The 23,544-nt window shown below is 49.2% G+C and overlaps 1 protein-coding gene across 8 annotated transcripts in view; it reads left to right on the top strand.

Annotated features, from left to right (window-relative positions):
- Positions 1-23,544, top strand: part of LOC120387624 (protein-arginine deiminase type-2-like) — a 175,345-nt gene that overhangs the window by 145,207 nt on the left and 6,594 nt on the right. For 7 of the 8 annotated variants that reach the window (XM_039508549.1, XM_039508555.1, XM_039508556.1 and 4 more), the window contains 7 exons: positions 693-871; positions 3,762-3,865; positions 5,092-5,203; positions 7,100-7,207; positions 19,156-19,307; positions 20,168-20,312; positions 22,525-22,618. In XM_039508549.1, the coding sequence (XP_039364483.1) occupies positions 693-871; positions 3,762-3,865; positions 5,092-5,203; positions 7,100-7,207; positions 19,156-19,307; positions 20,168-20,312; positions 22,525-22,618 (894 nt within the window). The remainder of the gene's footprint in view (positions 1-692; positions 872-3,761; positions 3,866-5,091; positions 5,204-7,099; positions 7,208-19,155; positions 19,308-20,167; positions 20,313-22,524; positions 22,619-23,544) is intronic. The other variant, XM_039508551.1, reaches the window with a different exon arrangement.

The raw sequence follows: 23,544 nt of genomic DNA, 5'->3' as shown, positions 1-23,544 counted from the left end.
CTTCTCCCATTCAGTATGGCACATCTGCCCTTGTCCTCATGTGATCCTGCATCCCCACTCCCCTGTCCCCATGTGGCCCTGCAGCCCCATCTCTACCCCATCCCCATGTATCCCTGCACCCCCTGTCCCCATGTGACTCTGCAGACCCCTCCCATTCAGCCCCTGGCTCAATTCTGTCACCCCAATAGCTCTTGAGCCTGCACCCTAGTGTGTCCCCCCACTAGCCCTTCTGAACCCCATTGTGTGTTCCCCCTGCAGCCCTGGGTGCCCCATTCTGTCCCATGCCTCCTCGCCTGGCCCCACTGTGAGGACTGCAGCCTCTCTGCTGGCTGGCTGCCCTCTCTTCTGGCACCCCAGCAGCCTCTGTTGGGCAAAAGGTGTAACTGCAGCATCTCTCCAGTAGAATCTATATTCTGCGGAGAAAAAAATCTGTGGGGGACATGAATTCTTTGTGTCTGCCGTGGTGCAGAATTCCTTCAGGAGTAGCAATCGGTCTCAAATTATGGCCTGGAGCCACCAGCGATCCCCAGAGTGTTGCCATGCGGGTCATAGAACTAAAGATGCAAGCATGGACCTCTTAAGGGTGAGAGTGGAAGGGAGCCCCACAAAATTACATAGCTGGAGAGAATGTGCTACAGGAAAGTCCCATTTTTCTAAACATTCCTTCTCCCTCACACCCTTTTTTCTTCTAGATCCTTTCTTTGGTCAGCGTTACATCCATGTCCTGGGTAGGAGAAAGCTTTATCATGTGGTGAAATACACAGGTGGATCTGCAGAGCTGGAGTTCTTCGTGGAGGGTCTCCGCTTCCCAGATGACACCTTCCCTGGGCTGGTCTCCATCAACATCAGCCTTCTAGAGTCATTAACTGAGGTTGTTGGGCATGGTAGGGAGGGGAGGGGATGATGTCACCTGGGAACAGGATGTTTAATTGCATGGGCTTAGCAACACTGCGGACGTAGCAAGCTGTGAAATATCAGTCGACTGGCATGATGCATCCTTAGGTAACTCAGCTGACATCAGGGAGATTCATTTATTTCAGTAACCATTGGAAGCCCAAGAACAGGTCAAATGTGCTAAACCCAGGGATGTTCGTGAATTACATTTCCTTCCAGATGCACTCTTGTGCCACTCTTGTCCTACAATAATCATTGCATGGGGCCTGGATGTCTCAAGGAATCAGTAATGGGATATTGGGTCTTTATCCTGTAAGTTGCTCATTCAAATCCAGTCCAAGTTGGTAGGGCCTGAAAGACTACCAGACTTTTCAGAGTCCCATATGAAATGTGTTTGGTGAGTCTCAGTTCAGTTTTTCATGAATAGACTCCATATCACATATGTCACCATAGTTGGCACTGGTTGGCTCCCTCACTGGCAGCCTCACCAGAGAGGCCAAGCAGTGACTGGGCCATAGACATTAAGTCGCTGTTATCCCAGCCTTGAAGTGATCATTCTAACCGAGCGTTAAAGCACATTGGGTGGACAGCTTGTGGATATCACTTTAGACCATGGCCTTTCACCGTGTATCATCATTTATCCCCCCGATAAAGCAGTCGCAAAATGCTACCAAATCAGGGTTTGATTCTGACCACTACCCCCCGGGTAAATCAGGAGCACTTCCACTGGAGTCTTGCCAGTGCAAAACGGGCGTGGGTGAGATCAGAATCAGCCCCCAAGAATTCTCGGCATCCTCACACCAGCGGCAGAGTTCTGCAGTCACTTTGCATAAGTGACGACACAAGGTGGGGACGAATCAGGTTTTCAGTCTCCAAGGCTGCTGTGTCCTTCAGGACTAAATTCTCACCTGGGCAAAGCAAGTAATGTCTCTGCAAAGCAAAGGGCTAAATGTGTAAATGTAACGTAATGAAATCTGTGGTGGGGAGGGGAGCCTGCACCGGTTCTTAACGCTCTGCTGTATGAGTGTTTCTATTTTAGAGGGAATGATGATCCATGCCAAGACCACAAGGGATTTAATGTTCCATGTCTCAGTGGGGTTCCGACAGGAGTGGAGGGAGATACATAACCTCTCTCTCCAGGGGCTGCACCCCAGTAGTAAACTCCTCCTCCCACCCTCCCTTTGAGATTTACAGGCATTCAGGTTAATTTGGGGTCTTCCCCAGCTGGGGCCAGCTAGAAGCTGGTGTGAGCCATCGTCTTCCCCATTAGAGCTGTTATGTAACAGAAGAAGGAGCTGGTGATGTTAAAGCTCAACACGTCACTTAGCACATCTAATGTGCCAACTTTAAATTGGCCCGGGCCTGAGAGATTTATTTCAAAGTCCTTTTTTTGTTTTAAGTTGTCAGTGTCTTTTTGGAGCGTGCTGCACCTGCTTTCCGCTCATTTCAAGTGAGCTGAATTTTATGGAGACACAGACCATCTAATGAAACTTTACCTACCACCGACAGGCTCAGCCTTTCTCCGAGATCAGAGTGTGCCGCTGCATGTAATATGACATGCATAGGGGGTTGGCGCTGTGATCTCCCCACTAGGATCTGGCTGGGATGATTTAGTTGGGATTGGTCCTGCTTTGAGCAGGGGGTTGGACTAGATGACCTCCTGAGGTCTCTTCCAATCCTGATCTTCTATGATTCTGTGACGTCACTGCTCACACAATTTGGTTACAGAACACAGCAATCGTGGGTGTCTTTCTGCCAGGAGGTTAGTAGAGAAGTATGAGGTTAATTCCACTAGGGATGTAAAATGTTAACTGGTTAACCTCTTACCAAGTAAGCATTAGTTTTACCAGTTAGCCTGCCTTAACTGTTAACCCCTGGGCCGGCCAGCCCACCAACCCCAGCAGCCAGTTGGAGTACCCCAGCCGCACCTGCCAGCCGGATCGGCCCCAGCCGGCCCTTTAATCGGTTAACCATTTAACCAAAATATTTGTAATCGTTTAAATGTTTACCTTTTTAAACGATATTTACATTCCTAAATTCCACTGTTTTAAACAATATCTACATCCTAAATTCCACTGCCTACATTCCAATTTGGGCAAATCTGAGGTGCCGCAAGCCAGCTGGACCTGGGAAATCTATCCCTAGGAATGTGCGCATCCCCAGAATCTCAGTACCCAGACAATATCAGTGCAGAGCGTACTGTATCTGCATAACACAAATAAGCAGCCACCTATGGGTTTAAGGAATCCCTAGAGTGCAACATAAGATCCCAAATTAAAAGGATACCCATGACATCCCTGCATCTCTTCACCTCACAGCAAATCTATTGGCCTCATCTCAGTCATTCAGCTTTCCACTGCTTTTGCTTTATGGCTGTGTTGACCCTTCCAACTTCCGGGTTACATTAGGACACTTTTCCACAGTTACTCCATGGTTCCCAGAAATAGGGTCCACAGGAGCCACGGAGAACATTCTGAGATAGTCCTGCGGCCAGACCTGCAGCTCGTGTAAATCAGCATAGCCCTCTGGAAGCCAACAGAGCTGTGCCAATGTACACCAGCTGTGGATCTGGCCCACTGACTCCTCGGGGTCAGAAGTGGGCCTCATCTCACTGTACCGAGGTGGGGTTGAGTGAATTACTCTGAACCTATCCCTAGCAGATGTCTCTCAACTCTGGGAGTAAGAGTTCAGCACTCAGCAAATCTTGGTTGACCTGTTCAACTGCCTGTTTCACCCGCGGCCGTAGGGACGCCGACCTATACATCCATTGTCTACCCTTTCTGTTCACCCACCCATGCATTGTTACTATTGAGCTTTGCAGCCCTATGTACATGCTGATTGTGTGCGATGTTCTGCTTCCCCTCCAGGGGATTCCACGGGCTCCGATTTTCATAGACACGGTAGTTTTCCGAGTTGCTCCGTGGATAATGACTCCAAACACCTTGGCACCGGTCAACGTTTTTGTATGCAGGTAAAGAGCCTGGAAGACGCCTCCCTATACACTGGCATGACCACGCATGTCTTGGGACACGAATGATTGCAGGGCATGGTGCAGGCACCATGCCAACAGATTTTGTTGCTCTGTGCCTGTCTATATACCCTATTAGAAACCCAACCTTCTAAAGACGAGCTGAGAGTAGTCCCATTGATTTGTTAATCTATTAAGTATTGAGAGTCAGGATGGCCAGACTCAACCAGCTGATTCAAAGTTAAGGATGATGAGAGCTCCAGTACAAAGTTAAGGAACACTCATGATGGGAGCGCCAGTAGAAAGTATTGCACAACACTTTTGTTATTATGAGGAGCTACTGGACTTCGTTCATTCCTGCTTTTTCCAACATTTCCTACTGCAATTCCACTGAAGTTGAGTTACGCCAGGGATGATCCACTCAATTGACTATATAAAGTCAAAGGAGGTTAGAAATACTGGCGTTGTCGGACCGTAAACCTATTGTCGTGTCCAACTGGTAAGGAATCTGTGCATGGTTATTACTGGAGCTGTGCAAATATCATCAAAAATGTTCTGAAATGTTCCAGGGCCATTCCCAGCCCAGAACTGTTTGTGCGTGGAGACAATAACCATAGTCCCATTCAAAAATGTGTGAGATTTCAAACATCATGTGTTTTCAGTAGGAAATGAATTTTCATCTGAAAGCAACTTGAAATCTTGATGTGTCCTCTCTCAAGAACAGGTCTGTGTAGGAGTGAAATCTAGCCGAGGAAAGGTATAACACAATCCAGTGGCTGAAAGCTGAATCATTGTGATCAGCTAGTAGTACTCGTAGATCGAGAAGTCCCCCGCTTAATCTTCCCTTTGTTACGCTAAATAGAGCTCTTTGAATCGATCACTGTAAGGCAGGTTTTCTCATTCTGGAGATCGTCCCAGTATGGCAGAGTTCCCAGCCCAAAATCTAAACCCATCCATCGGAACCCAGCTCGGCAATATGCTGTCAACAGCAGTCTGCTGCTTCAGCAGCCTAGCCCTATAGCTGTGGCCAGATTCATACACATCACCTCCAGAGCCTTACCACCGACAGTATTTAACTCCCAGCTTCCAGTAAGAGTTTGGAAGGGTATATTTGCCAGGGACAATTCACTTTCGAAGGCCTGGGAAGAGGAATGTAATTTTCGGCCCCCTCTCCATTCTGTGAGCTTCCCCCCCTTCCAATGGCTTCGCCTTTCCCTTTGTTTTCACAGTGTGAAGGATAATTATCTTTTCCTGAAGGAGGTGAAGAGCTTGGTGAGCAAAGCCAGTTGCGACCTGAAGGTCTGCTTTGGGTACATGAATCGTGGAGACCGCTGGATGCAGGTGAGGTGGGGTGGGAGATGGTGGCCGATACAAAGGCTTTTCCTTCCTTTAGTACGTTAAACAATTCCAGTGTTAAAACCTGCCAGCCATAAGCCGTCGTTAAATAAGGTTGGTTTGTGTTAGTCTCCATGGCAGGGCTTGCCCAGTCTGGCTTCAGACGCTGCCTCAGTTTCCCCTTCCTTAGAGCTCTCCCTCCAGACTCAGTCCTTTGCTAGGACTTCTCACCTCCTGCTCCTTGCAGGTCTCTCTATCCCAGGCTTCAACCTGGGAGCTCCAGAGAGTTCTCATCTGCTCTCTTTCCAGGAGCCTCATCATCTCCTTGGCATCACGCCCCTTCCTAAAGGCCGGCTGCCCTTATACCTCCCAACAGGCCTAGTTCACTCACATGACATCCTTGTCACGTGATCCCCTAAACTCGTGTCCATCACCTGGCACGGATGCAGCTGAGCCCCCACCCCTTAAAGGGCCACCTCACCAGAGACTGAATCGTATAAACTACGAAGCTCCGCTTGATGATGATCAGTTCCTTATTGGCATGACTGTCGCCTTTAGGAGCCCCGCTGATGGACAGGGCCCCGTTCTACACAGTGGTGTAGAAACACTGAACACAAAGAGGGTCCCTGCCCCGGAGAGCTTACATCTCTGCTTTGGGTAGGGCACTCTGGGGATGGGGGGAGGGGGCTCTGAGTCCTAACCGAGGTTTGCTGGCAGATCTGTTCCGGGGGCTGCACGGCTGGATTGAGGGGCTCTGTCCAAGTGGGAGGAAGGCTTGCACAAAACACCTGGCTGGAACTGGGGGTGCCCCACTACTGAAAGCCAGACACTCATCATCTCCATGCGTCGAGGCCCCCCAAATGAGCAGACGCTTGTGAAAATTTAACTCTTCTCCTCTCCGCACCCCCCTCCCCCTATCTGTGAAATGGAGCCGATAGTTGCCAACAGGAGCTTGGGTGAAAGGCTCTCAGGCCCACATCCTCCACAGTAACCAGCTGCCTAATTCCTATTGAAATCAGTGGAAGTTGGGTGCCTAAATACCTTTGAGGGTCTGGGCCTCAGTCAGTGCTGAGTATAGGGTGCCCACCCATCCCAGATTGGGTGGGACAGTCCCGAAAGGCAGAGTCCTAGTCCCGGTCCTGGGTTGAATGACCCCAGGACAGCATTTGTCCCGGATTCCCTGCCGCACCGCGCCTGCCCGAGGCTCGGGGCAGTGCCAGCCTCTTCCTGGTGGGGAGGGGACTGAGGTGCAGGGCCGGCTCCAGCTTTTTTGCCGCCCCAAGCAGCAAAGAAAAAAAAACCAAAAATGATTGAGCTGCCGCCGAAGTGCCGCCGAGGATGATGAGAGGGAGTGAAGGACCCGCTCCCGAATTGCCGCCCCAACTACGGACGTGCCGCCCCTTTCTATTGGCCACCCCAGGCACCTGCTTCCTTCGCTGGAAGCTGGCCCTGCTGAGGTGGGCCGTAGCCCCCGTCACCATGAGACCCCGCCCCCTGCTTCTCCTCTCCCCCCCCCCCCAAGGACCCGCCCCGGCGAGCCCAGAAGCCGGAGCCAGGCAGTAGTAAGAGCTGCCCAGGGAACCCAGGCCACTGTGTGGAGCCCGGGGGGTGGCATGCCCTGGGGGGTGGGGAAACAGGCTGGGGAGAGTCTGGGACTTCAGGGCTCCCCACATCAGCCCGTGCTCCCGGGGAGACTCTTACACGACCCGGTTCCAGCTTCTGGCCTGGCCAGGGGGTGTGGCCTCAGGGGAAGAGAAGGAGTGGGGGCGAGGCACCTGCATGGGTCCTGCTTTTGCCTTTTGAAAAGGTGGCCACCCTAGCTGAGTATGAGTGTGTCACTAGAGGGGGATAGTGCTTCCCCATCTGCCTGTACGTAATGGATGGCTTTTCTCACTTGGACAGGATGAAATCGAGTTTGGCTACATACACGCTCCTCACAAATGCTTCCCTGTGGTTCTGGACTCTCCCAGAGATGGGGGCCTGAAAGACTTCCCCATCAAAGAGATTCTGGTAAGAGCAGCCCGTCTGTTTTGCAAACACATTCGGTCTCTCTTGTATTGTCTCCTGGCAGAGGGAGCGGCTTGTGGTTATCAATGAGCATCTTCTAGGCCAGGTGACAAAAGAATAGGAACCAAGTCCTGAGGCCCGCTATATGGGCAAACTCCCTTTGAAGACTACAGGAATTTGCTTGAGTGGGACTGGGATCTGCCTATGGACTTCAGGGGTCTGTGTCATGGATCCTGAAGCAGGACGGGGCCCTGTGAAAGCACTTGGTGATTTCACCCCCACTCTGATGTTGTATTGTGCGTTATCCCCACAAACAGGAATCTGATGCCTAACCCAGTTCTGGGTTAAAGATCTGTCTAGACCTTCCTCCAAAGGCTGCACCCAGTTCAGTTTCCCAGTGCGAAAGAACATAATTTTGTAAGGGTAGCTCACATGGTGTCAGCATTTCCTGCTTTCCCGGTGACCAGGAAACCTCTCTGATTGTTTCCAAGCCTCAGTCTCAAATAGCTCTTTATGCTAAATCCATATTGTGTGATCGACCCAGGCCAGCTGGGAACAGCAGAGTAGTAGAAGGGAGATATACTGGCCACTGGATTAGCAATTTTCTGTTCCCTGAGTGACCAGAGCCAGGGGCTGCTCCAGACTAATGAGAACACCTGACTCCAATTAACCTGCTAAGAGTCAGGTGAGGCTGTTAAGCACCTGACTCTAATTAAGGCCCCTCTGATGCTATAAAAGGGCTCACTCCAGTCAGGCTAGAGGGAGCCAGAGGAGAGGAAGTGCGAGCGAGCAACCAAGCAACCAACCAACTAACTAACTAACTAACTAACTAACTGGGAGCAAGAGGCATGCAAGAAGCTGAGTGAGTAGGCATCCTGCTGGAGGACTGAGGAGTACAAGCGTTATCAGACACCAGGAGGAAGGTCCGGTGGTGAGGATAAAGAAGGTGTTTGGAGGAGGCCATGGGGAAGTAGCCCAGGGAGTTGTAGCTGTCGTGCAGCTGTTCCAGGAGGCACCCTAGACAGCTGCAGTCCACAGGGCCCTGGGCTGGAACCCGGAGTAGAGGGCGGGCCCAGGTTCCCCCCAAACCTCCCAACTCCTGATCAAACACAGGAGGAATTGACCTGGACTGTGGCTTCTACCAGATGGGAAGGTCTCTGGGCTGTTTCCCCAACCCACAGGATGAATCTGTGAAGCGAGCAAATCCGCCAATAAGCACAGGACCCACCAAGATAGAGGAGGAACTCTGTCACAATTGATATAATCAGATTCTCAGATTTTAATGTATTTCATTTTGATAATGACAAAACATATTATAATGTAAAATATTAAATGTATCCAATCTTAAATATATGTAATATATTAAATATAATCTTGTAAATATAACACATAATAATCAATGTTTTATAATATAAAAGTCAAAGAGAACTGAAACAAGAAAGCCTGAATGAAACACTCCATTTCAATTTTGAATCGTTTCAATGATTTTCCTTTGGAAAATTCATTGAAATCAACACATTCCCATGAAACATTTTGATTTTGCTGAAACAACTTTTTCCACTGGAAAACTGTTTCTGTCTCAAATTTTTCAAACAGTTTTGCTAAGAACCAAGAGCCAAGTTCTCTGCACTGTGACCGTGCAGCCGCATTGATTTCACCGGGCTTCCAAAAGCATAACAGAGAACGTGGCCCCAGTATTTACAGTTTCAAAGAACGAGAGGAAATAGATAAAAGAGAAACCGCGGAGGCTGGCAGGGAGACTCTGGAACAAATTGGTACAAGATGAGTTTTTAATGCCATTTATTCGCTGTGCAGGTGACTGAGAGAGGTTACTATCCCCGTCTGTCCACTTCCAGCTTCCTGAGGCTTTTAAGTCATAGGTCATAGTTTAGTAAAGAATCATAGAATTGTAGGACTAGAAGGGGCCTCGAGAGGTCATCTAAGCCAATCCCCTGCACTTATGGCAGGACCAAGCCATCAAGGGTGTCCCATGAATCACCCTTTCTGCTAAATCCTTCCTGGTCCAGGGACCAGCTACTCTTCTGCTTCACAGAAACATTCTGGTTTCTCCCAGCTGAACCCAGAAGGGGAGGGAACACCCCCAGTTCTCCTGCCCAGGCATCCCAGATCGGGGTGGTCATGGGATAACTCTAACATCTGTTTAAATTGAGGGGCCACAGTCATGTTTTCTTGCTACGGTTCCAGGGCAAGGTGGATTCCTTGATCCTGCTTATTTGAGGCCAAGGGCTTTTTTGTGCCCCTGTAAATGTGTGGCGTCCCCTTCGTAAGGAGAGGAAAGGAAAACCTACTAGGAGTCACTTACCCACTGGATCAGGGTGTGGGGGAGGATGCAGCCAACTGCCACGTGGTTGTTTTCTGGGCTTATCACTGCTGAAGGTAAAGGGTCAGCTCTGGGGATAGCTCAGTGGTTTGAGCATTGGCCTGCTATAAACCCAGGGTTGTGAGTTCAATCCTTCAGGGGGCCATGTAGGGAACTGGGGTAAAAAAAACAACTGGGGATTGGTCCTGCTTTGAGCAGGGGGTTGGACTAGATACCTCCTGAGGTCCCATCCAACCCTGAGATTCTAAGTTAGGTTGGGAAAGGTTCCCGTCAAAGCAGGGACTCTAGCCTGGGGAGCTAGAGTAGAGAACAGGCAGCTGTGTGTGCAGAGAGGGGCTTGAATGCAAGGCATCTGGCTGAGAGACATCCCCAGGCTTTACAAGCTGGAGCCCAGTGTCTTTTTTTTAATTATTATTCATATAGGTATTCTGGTTCTGTTATAAAAACTGTATCCCCCCTGCCTCTCTGTGGCCCATCTCCTGAGCAGCTCTGAATCCTCTGACCCACCGCCCACAGCCAGATACATCCAGAGATTGCAACAGACAGCTCCAGCCGAGGGCTGGCAAAATCCTTGTCAGCATCTAGCAATGCTACGGCATGGGGGGGGGTCAAGCAGGGAGCTTTCCACAGCCATTCATTCTTGCTCGGTGGTTGGATTCCTATTTGTTCTATAGAAGGTGCCCAGATCTGAATTCGGGGGGGGGGCGGTTTGGATCCCAAACCAATCGCAGCAGGCCCGTCTCTCGGGGCAGCTGGTAATCGGAGAAGAGAGCGAGGCGCCACAGAATGAACACAAGCGGCTCCCTTCGCTAGGTGTCCACTCTGAGAAGGGTAATCGCTTTTAAATGCATTGAAATATATCATTTACTGTGCCTCCAACGAGTACAAAGTCCTGGAGTCATCATGCAGGATGGGAATAGCACATTGACCGTCTTCTTCACAAATAACCCAGGCAACTACTTATCTGCCCCCGGATAAATTCTTTCCTTAGTATTTAGAGAAGCAATTTCAGCCTTGGGAGCAGCTAACATATTATATTCCCATCTTGTGCTTTGAAGCCTCACCTAATCCCCCTTCTATCTCTCCAATCTCATTTTCCAGCTGGCACGATTTAGCCCCACACACTTTCCCGCCCCCCAGCGAGGCGTGTGCCTTGCTGTGAGCCTTCGGGGGCCCACATCACGAAAAAGAGATGAGAGGGAATTAGCCTCTCGGAGTGAAACTGAGCTTTGCTGGAGCTGATAGGGCTTGAATGCTCCCGGGGCAGCTGGGATGAAATGGCCGTGGGGAGGAGAACGATGGTGTACTGGAGCCTGGCGAGCAGCATCCCTCTCCACTGTGCATTAAAACAAAGAGGGTTAGCACATCTTACAGAGCCAGTCCCTTCCCGCAATAACTAGGCAAAGCCTTGAGCAATTTCATCGGGGTAAGAGAGGATGGCCAAAGCCACAGAGCAGGAGTTGAGCCGCCCCATGGTCACTTCTCCAGTCTAGGACTTGGGGGGAGACACACACACACACACACACCCACAGTACTAGTGTGCTCCCCTTTGGCAGGGAGGGAAGAACTGAATGAGCTACCTGGTGGTGGACCATCTACCGTGGCCATCCCCAAACAAACAGTGTATGGGCAGCCCCAACTCCTGTCCCATCCCACCACCCCCACAAAGCAGATCTGTGCTGGTTCTGCTGCAGGTGGGGCCCTCTGAACCCATTGTATTAGCCCCCGAGTCTCTTGTGCCATTTTAACCCACAGCTGAGAATCACACAAGAGTGACAGGTTTCAGAGTGGTCGCCGTGTTAGGCCTGGTCTACACTAGGGTGGGGGGTCGAACTAAGGTACGCGACTTCAGCTACGCGAATAGCGTAGCTGAAGTCGAACTACCTTAGTTCGAACTTCTTACCTGTCCAGACGCCGCAGGATCGAAGTCTGCGGCTCCCCCGTCGACTCCGCCACCACCGTTCACGGTGGTGGAGTTCCGGAGTTGACGGGAGCGCGTTCGGAGTTCGAACTATCGCGTCTAGATTAGATGCGATAGTTCGAACTCCGAGAAGTCGAACGCTACGCGTCGACCCGGCAGGTAAGTATAGACGTACCCTTAGTCTGTATCAGCAAAAAGAACGAGGAGTCCTTGTGGCACCTTAGAGACTAACAAATTTATTTGAGCATAAGCTTTCATGGGCTAAAACTCACTTCATCGGATGCATGCAGTGGAAAATACAGTAGGATGTTATATATACACAGAGAACATGAAAAAATGGGTGTTGCCATACCAACTATAATGAGAGTAATGAATTAAGGTGGGCTATTATCAGCAGGAGAAAAAAAACTTTTGTAGTGATAATCAGGATGGCCCATTTCCAACAGTTGACAAGAAGGTGTGAGTAACAGTAGGGGGGGAAATTAGCATGGGGAAATAGTTTTTACTTTGTGTAATGATCCATCCACTCCCAGTCTTTATTCAAGCCTAATTTAATGGTTTCCAGTTTGCAAATTAATTCCAATTCTGAAGTTTCTTGTTGGAGTCTGTTTTTGAAGTTTTTTGTTGGAGTATTGCGACTTTGAGGTCTGTAATCAAGTGACCAGGGAGATTGAAGTGTTCTCCAACTGGTTTTTGAACATTATAATTCTTGACGTCTGATTTGTGTCCATTTATTCTTTTGCGCAGACACTGTCCGGTTTGGCCAATGTACATGGCAGAGGGGCACTGCTGGCACTGGGGGGAAATACCCAGGAGCACAGCTGAATGCAAATGGCCTTATTAGTCTTGCCTTTCGTTCATTGAAAACCCACTTCCTCTCCCTGCCAGAATCAGCTGCTGACTCCTTTGATCGGACCCGTTGTGAAACAAAACGGATGTGCAGGTGATGGAGAACAGTGACCGTGCCCTACACAAGGCATTTTTCCCAAGCAGACACATCCAGGGCATATTTTTTCTCCACTGTTTATATTTCAGAATTATATTTTCACTTGGCCACAGGTGAGGGAGGAGAAAGGAGGATACATCTACTTCTGGAAGGGAAAATCTATGGATGAACCCCGATTGCATGGCGTGGGCTTTGCTATAAAGAACAATCTTATAAGGTGCCTCTCTGAGGTACCAGGTGGTATCAATGAGGGGTTTATGACACTCCGATTGAGGCTCACCAAAAATCAACAGGCAACTATTGTGAGCATCTATGCACCAACACTGGATGCCGATGAGAATGTAAAGGAAGATTTTTATTCTCAGTTGGAAACCATTTTATCGGAGACCCCTACAGAAGATAAGATCAGCCTTCTGGGGGATTTCAATGCACGTGTTGGACGAGACTCAGACTCGTGGAAAGGAACAATCGGGAAAGAAGGAGCTGGCAAAAGCAATTCAAATGGAATTCTGCTCCTGACCAAGTGTGCTGACATGAACTTATTATTGTGAACACTCTTTTCTGACAATAGGAAAAGTTCAAAACATCTTGGAGACACCCATGGTCAAAGCACTGGCATCTCCTCGACTACGTAATAGTTCGTGCCCGATATCGTAGTGACGTACTTCTCACAAGAGCAGTGACAAGTGCTGACGACTTTTGGACTGATCATTGCCTTATTCGGTCCACAATGAAAATTAAGATCGCTCCCAAATGGAGGCTGCAAAAGAAGCAGGTCAGATGCAAACTGAAGGTTGAAGATTTGAAGGACCCTATTAAGCGTGATCACTTCCAAGCAGTCTTAGAACAAAAGCTCCCATCAGAGTTTCTGGAAGAAATTGAGGAACATTGGAGCCAGTTGAAAGCAGTAATCATCAATGTCTGTGAGGAAACCATAGGCTACCAACCAGAAAACATCAGGACTGGTTTGACGAGAATGATGCTGAAATTGAGCAACTCATCAATGAGAAGAGAATGGCATTTCGTGCTTGGCAGAATGATATAATTGTAATGTAAAGAGAGAAGCCCACGCCAAGGTGAGGGCGGAAGGCCAACGTAAAACCAGAGAACTCAGGAACAAATGGTGGACTGAGAAAGTGCAAGAACTCCAACATCTCGCAGACATCCACAATACATGTGGTTTCTTTAGTGCCACCAAGGCTGTTTATGGGCCAATTTGTCATGTTATAAATCCTCTTCGCTCTAGGGATGGAGCCATACTTTTGAAGGACAATGAAGCCATCAGTTGTCGCTGAAAAAGAACATTTTTAAGATCTCCTTAACCGTAATTCTGTGGCTGCAGATGAAGTCCTTGAGCAAATCCCTCAATGACTATTTAGGGATGAGCTCGGAGACCCTCCCAATTTATATGAGGTACACAATGCCACCAAACAGATGAAGAACAACAAGGCAGCAGGTCTAGATGGGCTCCCCACTGAAATCTTTAAAGACGGTGGACCAGAGCTAATTTGGCAGCTTTACCTGCTTATCCTTAAAATCTGGATAAAAGAGGCGATACCCAGGCGATGCCCTGATTGTCACCCTCTTCAAGAAAGGAGATAAAGTGGATTGTGGAAATTATTGTGGTATCTCCCTCCTAGCCATTGAAGGCAAAGTTCTGGCGCGGATCCTTGCAACCCGCCTTCTGCCCCAGTCCGAAGAAATTTTACCGGAGTCACAGAGTAGTTTCCGACCACATTCTAGAACTGTGGATATGATCTTCACAGCACGGCAGCTGCAAGAAAAGTGTCAGGAGCAAAACCGACCACTGTACATGGCTTCTATTGATCTAACTAAAGCCTTTAACTCAGTGAATCACCGTGCCCTCTGGACTGATAAATGCATCAATGTCCTAAAATTCCTTCTTGCTAATATGAAAGTGACTGTTTTGAGCAGCACTGGCTCCCAGAGTGAACCTTTCAAAGTACAAACAGGAGTCAAACAGGGCTGTATCATCACTCCAACCATGGTTGCGGATTTTATTGCCGTCATTCTTTACCTAATTGCTGGGAAGTTTATAGCTGGCATTGAAATCATTTACAGAATGGACAGAAAGTTGTTCAGACTTAGCAGGCTGAAAGCCAAGAGTAAGATTTCCACAACATCTATTGTGGAACTTCAGTATGCTGATGACAACACAGTCTTTGCCCACTCTGAGAAAGATCTTCAAACTATCTTGAACATGTTTGCCGATGCTTACGCATGTCTTGGTTTCACTCTTAGAGCACTTTAGTCTTCTTGATATTATCAGCCCTCTCCAAATGAGATATTACATGCCCCATCTATCAAAATCAATGGAGTGGCACTGGAGAATGTCGATCATTACCTCTACCTTGGAAGTTATCTTTCATCCAAGGCAGATATTGATGCAGAAATTCAGCATCGCCTGAGCTGTGCCAGTGTAACTTTTTCTCATTAATGGCACAGGGTTTTTGAAGATCACAACATTCGAACAGACACCAAGCTTCTTGTTTATCAAGCCGTCATTCTCCCCAACACTGTTGTATGAGTCCAAAACTTGGACAACCTATAGACACCACTTGAAAGTCCTTGAGAGGCACCATCAACGCTGCCTTTGTAAGATTCTGAAGATCAAATGGGAAGACAAGTGCACCAATATTAGTGTTCTGGAAGAGGAAAAGACCACCAGTATCGAGGCAATTCTGCTGGACTGATCACGTTGCCAGACCATTGCCTCCAAAAACAGGTCCTGTCAGCTGAAAGAAGGGCACAGTAACGTGGGTGGACAACAGAAGCGTTATAAGGACTTGCTGAAGGACAACCTAAAAAAGTGTAATATTGACATTGACACTTGGGAGACACTTGCCCAGGATCACTTAAAATGGAGTGAAGTCTTACGTGATGGTCCCCTGTATTTTGCTCTTCCCCTTGCTCGCCGACAAGCTGAAGAGGACAAGAGGTGCAGGAGGAAGGAGAGACTGGCTTCCAGTCATGGTGAACAGCCTCCTGCTGAGCCTGAAAACATCTGCCCTCATTGTAATAGAACTTGTGGTTCAAGGATTGGCCTTATTAGCCACCTGAGGACCCATAACTCCCATGGAAGATGATCATACTCGATAACGAGTGATCGCTCATCATTCATATTTAAACAGTGTGACTGGGAAATATTTAGTTTATATATTATTCTCACAGCAAATAAGTTAATAACGTAGTGCAAGTTGATAACTTCATTGGTTAATAACAGGAAAAGCATCCTGATTGGTTAATAACTTGGATTGGTTAATAGTTAAGTCACACTGTGTTCTAATACCATGTGCTGCAAAGAGCCGCAGGAGAGGCATTAAAGAGCCACTTGCGGCTCACGAGCAATCTGAGTATCACTGGTTCAGACGGTGCTTTAGAACCTGAACTGCTTAAGCCAAAATAAAGCCTGAGCTCCCCCAGGAAAACCCTGGCAGCGGAGGATTTCAGGCCTTTTCAGAAAAAAAAAGTCCAAACAGCTAATCTCTGGAAGTCTGCGAGAGGATGGAAAGAGAAAGTGAGAGTTTCCTCTTCCCTGTAGTATAAAAACAGGCTCCCTTCTCATGCCTCTAGAGCTAAATGTGCCCAGAACGTTAGGAGGAGTAAGTGGAAACCAGCCTGTTAAACTGACACGTCCGCATTCTCGTATAAATCATTTTGATGACCCCCCCGGAAATGGTGCATGTGAAGGGATCCCTTTTTGCCAAGCGTGTCTCCCGGGCATAGTGTAAACAAGCCTGTGACCGTTCCAGAAAAAGAAAGATCCCAGAGGCACATCTCCAAGTACGTATCCCATTATAACTAGCACCGTCCAATGTGTCCTCGTCCGCTTATTCAGACAGAGGCTTCCAAACTTCCAACTGTGTCGCATGTCCTTGCCAAGTGCCCACGGACTTATTTTGACAGCGGGCTACCGGCTCTCCACCTGGCTGATGACGATGCCATCAAACGGCTGGGCACCTTGCGCAGAGGCTGGTATGCAGTCATGGCAGTGAATGCAGAGCACTCCTCCTGGTTTAATGTGAGTGTGGAACTCTGTATTGGCAGCATTTTGCACAGGTGTCAATGACTACTCAAGATGCAAGGTAGTGGAGAATCAGTCCCCCACAGCTGCACTCAACTAAGTGGCCCAAATTTATCCCTGGCACAAGTATAGAATCATAGAATATCAGGATTGGAAGGGACCTCAGGAGGTCATCTAGTCCAACCCCCTGCTCAAAGCAGGACCAAACCCAACTAAATCATCCCAGCCAGGGCTTTGTCAAGCCTGACCTTAAAAACCTCTAAGGAAGGAGGTTCCACCATCTCCCTAGGGAACCCATTTCAGTGCTTCACCACCTTCCTAGTGAAAAAGTTTTTCCTGATATCCAACCTAAACCGCCCCCACTGCAACTTGAGACCATTGTTCCTTGTTGTCATCTGGTACCACTGAGCACAGTCTAGATACATCCTCTTTGGAACCCCCTTTCAGGTAGTTGAAAGCAGCTATCAAATCCCCCCTCATCCTTCTCTTCTGCAGACTAAACAATCCCAGTTCCCTCAGCCTCTCTTTATAAGTCATGTGCTCCAGCCCCCTAATCATTTTTATTGCCCTCCGCTGGACTCTTTTCAATTTTTCCACATCCTTGTAGTGTGGGGTCCAAAACTGGACACAGTACTCCAGATGAAGCCTCACCAATGTCGAATAGAGGGGAATGATCACATCCCTCGATCTGCTGGCAATGCCCCTACTTATACAGCCCAAAATGCCATTAGCCTTCTTGGCAACAAGGGCACACTGTCGACTCATATCCAGCTTCTCGTCCACTGTAACCCCTAGGTCCTTTTCTGCAGAACTGCTGCCTAGCCAGTCGGTCCCTAGTCTGTAGCAGTGAATGGGATTCTTCCGTCCTAAGTGCAGGACTCTGCACTTGTCCTTGTTGAACCTCATCAGGTTTATTTTGGCCCAATCCTCTAATTTGTCTAGGTCCCTCTGTATCCTATCCCTACCCTCCAGCGTATCTACCACTCCTCCCAGTTTAGTGTCATCTGCAAACTTGCTGAGGGTGCAGTCCACACCATCCTCCAGATCGTTAATGAAGATATTGAAGAAAACCAGCCCCAGCACCGACCCTTGGGGCATTCCGCTTGATACCAGCTGCCAGCTAGACATGGAGCCATTGATCACTATGCGCTGAGCCCGATGATCTAGCCAGCTTTCTATCCACCTTATAGTAGGCTGAAGTCAATGAAGTTCCACCATGGAGTTGCAGCCCATGTGTGCACAGCTGCCTGCCAGTTCTGCAACACTGCACTGCTTTAGCAAGGGAGAATGTAACTTCTTTATACCCAAGCCCGAGCAGCCTCTTCCATTGTCAGCTTTTCCCTTTCCCCTAGAATTTAAACTGTAAAGTTGCAAATCCGATTGTTACTCACACGTCACAGCGATGCTGACTTAAATGTGTGAAAGCAATGCGTATGCATATCAACGGCTTCTGGTGTTGTCTTTTGTAAACCACTTGCCACACATCCTTACCATACCTCTGGAATAGCAGTGAATGGTTTTACTGCACTGTTAGCATGTATTTCCCTTTTCAATACTGCCATGTTTCCCTGGTGCATTTGACCCAAAATGTCAGCAAATTATTGTGGGCAATGCAGGTAGTGTGAAATTCAACCCCTGCAGAGCGTCATCCCAAGACCATTTAAGTGCCACTTCCAGTAAGCCCTCAAAATAGGACGAAAGTGGGGCACAGACCTTGGCATGACTCTCTGCACAAGGATGAATTTCATCCTTCGTGACCACATTGTACCATGAACATTTGCCAGCTTTCATCAAGAATTGCTCATTCACAGGTTTTCATCCTCCCTCTGCTAACACTCTTGGTATTTTGACTGTCTGGAATTTGGAGCAGTGTTGAATTGAGCAGGAGGACTTTTTCCCCCCTGCATGTCTGACTTCTTACTGTAAACCATTTTTCGGTGAGCTACAGCTGATTTGGGTAGTCAGTAGGGAGAGCAAGTCTGGTTGCACACCACCGCATGCCAAGTGTCTGGGCCACTTGCACTTCCTTCCATGCCTAAACAGATCTGCTCACTTGTGCGGAGAAGAGTGAGGGCATCATGTGGAGAGAAGGGGGTCCCTTGCCATGTAACTCCCTCCTCCTGAACCCTCATCATGTATCCATGCACTGGCAGACACAATCAAACCTTCAGGCTGCCAGGGAAGCAGTTAAGCCATTGTATCTATGAGCATTGTGTGTGCAGGGCCGGCGCTTCCACTAGGTGACCCTAGGCGGTTGTGTAGGGCGGCAGGATTTGCGGGGCGGCATTTTGCCACCCTCGGCGGAAATTCGGCGGCGGGGGGTCCTTCCGCTCGAGGTCTTCGGCGGAAATTTGGCAGCGGGTCCTTCGCTCGCTCCCAGACCCACCGCCAAATGCTCAGAGGAGGAGCGCTGCTGCCTAGGGCGGCAAAAACCCTGGCACTGCTCCTGTGTGTGTGTCAAATGCCAAAGACAGAGCAGGTCCAAGGGTGCTGCTCCACCATTAATCCCTAGTGCAGCATCAGCCCAGTCTATGCCTACTGCTCTGATTACATAGCAATCTTGGTAAACTAATTCTATTCATCTATGCTGAGCTCAGGAACTTTAGGAGCAATGGGTGTGTCTGGTAAAGACCACATGGGGTTGGGGCAAGGAAGGAGAATTCACTATAAACACTTGTGCTGACTGCTGTGTTCCCAGGGCCCGGACTTTGGCTACGTGACCAGGGAGCCTCTGTTCGAGGTTGTCACCAGTCTCGACTCCTTCGGCAACCTTGAAGTCAGCCCTCCGGTGACCGTCAATGGGAAGGCGTATCCCCTAGGGAGGATCCTCATTGGAAGCAGCTTCCCCACGTAAGAGAGAGTTAGGAAGATGGCGTGTTTCACAGCAACCAGGGGTAGTAAGGATACCACTGTTCTCCAGTAACTGCCCATCTGTCTCCACACAGCTGGGTATATGATGTGTGTATTTCTAGCCCGAGTAGTTCTAGATCCATCTTGTAGGGTGAGCTGTTAACAACTCATCACAGATTTGGGGGATTGGTTTGGCCTGTTATAATTTTCCATCACCAGCATTTTTTAAATCAAGAATGGATGTTTTAGAAAAACATCTGCTCTAGTTCAAACACAAATTAATTCAGGGAAGTCCTACAGCCTTTTTTACACTGGTCATACTAGATGATCACAATGGTCCATTCTGGTCTTGTAATCTATAAATCTACAAAGGGATGTTTGCAAAATCCAATTTGCAATTTGGATTCAAATTGTCCCTCACAATCCCCTCCAAAGGTCAACAGTATTTGGACTCCTCTCCAGTCGACAATGACTGTAGTTTAGCAAGGTCACAGGCTGACTTTGCTTAGCTGTTTTGGCCATGGCAATCATTAGTCTCCAAAATTTTGCTATGAAATTTTATCAGCATCACCTTGGGGATGGATGTGTTAAGTGGGGCATGGGCCTTGGGCTGTCTGTCTGCACTGTAGTGGACTGATCCTCATGAACATATTTGTTGGTGTCTTTAGAAAACTCTATTAACAAAGGATTGTCAGCATCACCACAATCTCTATCTCTGCCGGGCTAGATGGGGATTGACAGGGCAGTCACGTTTTTGGTTGCATCGCTTTTTTCTTCAAACCATCGTCCTCATCACTTTGTCTCCGTTCTGAAATATATTTCCTTTATTTTTTCTTGCTCTTTGGACAATCAACCACTAGATCTGCTGGGAGGAGGATGACTAAGGTGGTGAGAGACTTCCTCTATGCTCAGCAAGTCCAGTCACCTGTGGAGCTCTACTCTGATTGGCTGACCGTGGGTCATGTGGATGAATTTGTGACCTTTGTGCCCCTTCCTGACAAAAAGGTAACCTACCAGGTGGCAATTTTTCAAAGGTTACGAGGGAAAGGAACAAGCTTCCAACCCCTTGCTAGGTTTTTGTTGGAAATTGATCAAGCTCTTTGGGCATAATGTTTGCCCCCTCTTTGAAAACATAAAACTGAAATGGAAAACTGCCCCTATTGTCTCAGGGCAGGGAAGGATGCAGTTCGTCGATCGATTTGCTGTGAGTGGCATGGGCTGATATTTTCAAAAGCACCTACAGGAGTTCAGTCAGGGTTGAGTGTCTAAGGCCGTGCCTACCACATTGGTACTGCTAGGCTGGCAGAGTCCCTAAGTGGAGATGCACTGGAAGCCATCAGCAGATGTTCTGCCAGCGTAACTACACCACCTCCTGGACGACATTAGCTTTGCCAGCAGAACCACTCTTCTCTCCTCACAGTCACATCTACACTGGGGGTTCTGCCAGCATAGCTATGTCGGCTAGGAGGTGTGATTTTCCCCCCGCCCCATAGTCCTAGCCGACGTAGCTATGCTTGCAAAACTTTGTAGTATAGACAAGGCCTTTGTCCACTAGATTCCTTTGATCATCCCAGGCAGTGCTCTGTCTGTGAGGCGCTTAGATGCCCAAGTGATATAAGACAGATGCAAAAGAAAACTCAACCTACTCATTTTTGAATGAACGAGAGAGGTCTAAAATGTGGGAGACTAAAAGCAGCTAGTAGCTAAAGTGGCCTAGGATTAATTTAGCATTTCCTGTGGGCAAGATGGTTTCAGTGGGTGCTGCAGCTGCTCAGCACCTGTCAGGATGCAGCCCAGGAAGAGAATAGTTTGACTGCAGCGCCATCCAAAGAACTAGATCAGTGACCTACCACAACAGAAACAAGTCAGGCCAGAAACAAGTGACCAGAAATGTTTGCATCTAGAAATGTGTTCAGCTCTTCTGACTGGGAAGTGATTGCACCAGTGGAGCAGTTCGCTGAACTTCCCTTGCTCTAGGACTCATTGCACCGTAGGAGCCGACTTCTGCTCCCGCCGGCGAGTGCTCGACCCTGCTCTGCCCCCGGCCCCGCCCCCACTCCACCCCTTCCCCCAAATCCCCACCCCCGCCCTGCCTCCACCCCGCCCCCACTCCACCCCTTCCCCCAAATCCCCACCCCCACCCTGCCTCCACCCCGCCCCCACTCTACCCCTTCCCCCAAATCCCCACCCCGCCCTGCCTCCACCCCGCCCCACTCTACCCCTTCCCCAAATCCCCACCCCGCCCTGCCCCTTCCCACCCCTGCTCCGCCTCTACTCCGCCCCCAAATCCCCACTCCCGCCCTGCCCCTTCCCACCCCTGCTCCGCCTCTACCCCGCCCCAAATCCACCCCCGCCCCTGCCCCTTCCCATCCCTGCTCCGCCTCCACCCCGTCCCCAAATCCCCACCCCTGCTCTGCCTCCACCCCGCCCCCATTCCACCCCCTTGCCCAAGTCCCTGCCCCACCTCCTCCCTTGACTGTGCTGTGTCCCCGCTCCTCCCTCTCCCTCCTGGAGCGCCACCAAACAGCTGTTTGGCAGCGGGCAGAAGTGCTGAGAGGGAGGGGGAGGAGCAGGAACATGGCGCGCTCAAGGGAGGAAGCGGGGGAAGCTTGGCTGCCGGTGGATGTGGAGCACCCACTAATTTTCCCTGTGGGTGCTCCAGCCCCAGAGCACCCACGCAGTCGGCACCTATGCACTGCACAGCCATTATAATGGACAGTCCAGTCCCCTTTGCCACAGCTGCTGAGCAAACACCTCCTTCGTTCGCGTTTTGACAGACGCGGCACGTTGGCCGTAAGAAGGTTTAGCGCCGCTGGTCTTTCCAGACGACTCTTGAGAGCTTTGTAACCAGTGTTAGCGATGCCGAGACATGGGAGTAAGCGTGTCGGGTTCAACGCAGGCTGAAAGGCTCCGGGTGCTTCTTAGCTTGGGAGGATCCGAGACACGGCCCCAGCGAGCTGTGGGTTTCCAGATCTTGATGAGGTACAATAGGGGAGGCAGTGCCCAGTGGAGTAAAGCAGAGGGAGTTGGAGTAACCTGGCACTTTCTCGTTAGTTCCCTCGGCTCTTAGGGGCGGTCCCTGACCCGGAGGGGTTTGTGGTCAGTGTGGTGGACCCACTGTGTGTTTGTCACTGAGCTGTGAATTGCTATGGCTGCTCCTGAGTGTAGTTATTTAGTGCTTTCCCCTTGCTCACCTTCCTCCCCCCCTTTCGCCCAGCAATTCCGGATGCTCATGGCCAGCACGTCGGCCTGCTACAAGCTCTTCCGGGAGAAGCAGAAGGAGGGCCATGGGGAAGCCACCATGTTCAAAGGTAAGTTACTACATACCTGCTTCCCGGCAAAAAGAGGCAGTCAGCAATGGAGGACAGTATGGCCTAGTGGTGAGAGCAGATAGGGGCGATAGGAGACCTGAGTTCCATTCCCCACCCGACTACTGACTCACTGTGTGACCTAGTCACTTGGCTGCTTGCTGCCTCTCTTTCCCCAGCTGTAAAATGTGGCTACAGGTACTGGCCCTCAGTGACTGGTGCAGAGCCATATATTACTGCACACCCCCAGACTCAGGAGACTCTGACTGTAACCCACCACTGAAACACTGTGTCATCAGATAGGCCTTTCTGGCTGGGGAATAATTACTCTGAACTGCACATTCTATCTGAAGTGTTCCAAAGTATTGTTTTCCCTACAGGTGCATCTTATTTCATGTCAGGGGTAGGCAACCTCTGGCACAGGTGCCAAAGGCGGCACACGAGCTGATTTTTCAGTGGCACTCACACTGCCTGGGTCCTGGCCACCAGTCCGGGGGGCTCTGCATTTAATTTTAAATGAAGCTTCTTAAACATTTTAAAAACCTTATTTACTTTACATACAACAATAGTTTAGTTCTATATTATAGACTTACAGAAAGAGACCTTCTAAAAAGGTTAAAATGTATTACTGGCACGCGAAACCTTAAATTAGAGTGAATAAATGAAGACTCGGCACAGCACTTCTGAAAGGTTTGCCGACCCCTGTTTCATGTCTTTATTTTCTTTGTGCTTCGGGACAAGCCAAAGGAATTAGCGCCCCTTTACAAAGAAGGGGATCTACAAAACGTTGATCTGGCACATAGAATGTACTTGTGTTTTCTGTTTGAAATGTGTCCATAGTATTGTCATTTTCATCAGATGAGAGAAATCAAATAGGTCTCCAAAAGGGGCATTTAAAGTGCTGGGCGGGGGGTGGGGGGGCAGGGAGG

The sequence above is a fragment of the Mauremys reevesii genome, linkage group 21 (genome assembly GCF_016161935.1).
Source record: "Mauremys reevesii isolate NIE-2019 linkage group 21, ASM1616193v1, whole genome shotgun sequence".
NCBI classification, from domain to species: Eukaryota; Metazoa; Chordata; order Testudines; family Geoemydidae; genus Mauremys; species Mauremys reevesii.
Note: the sequence above shows the minus strand (reverse complement) of the source record. Positions and strands in the feature narration are given on the sequence as shown.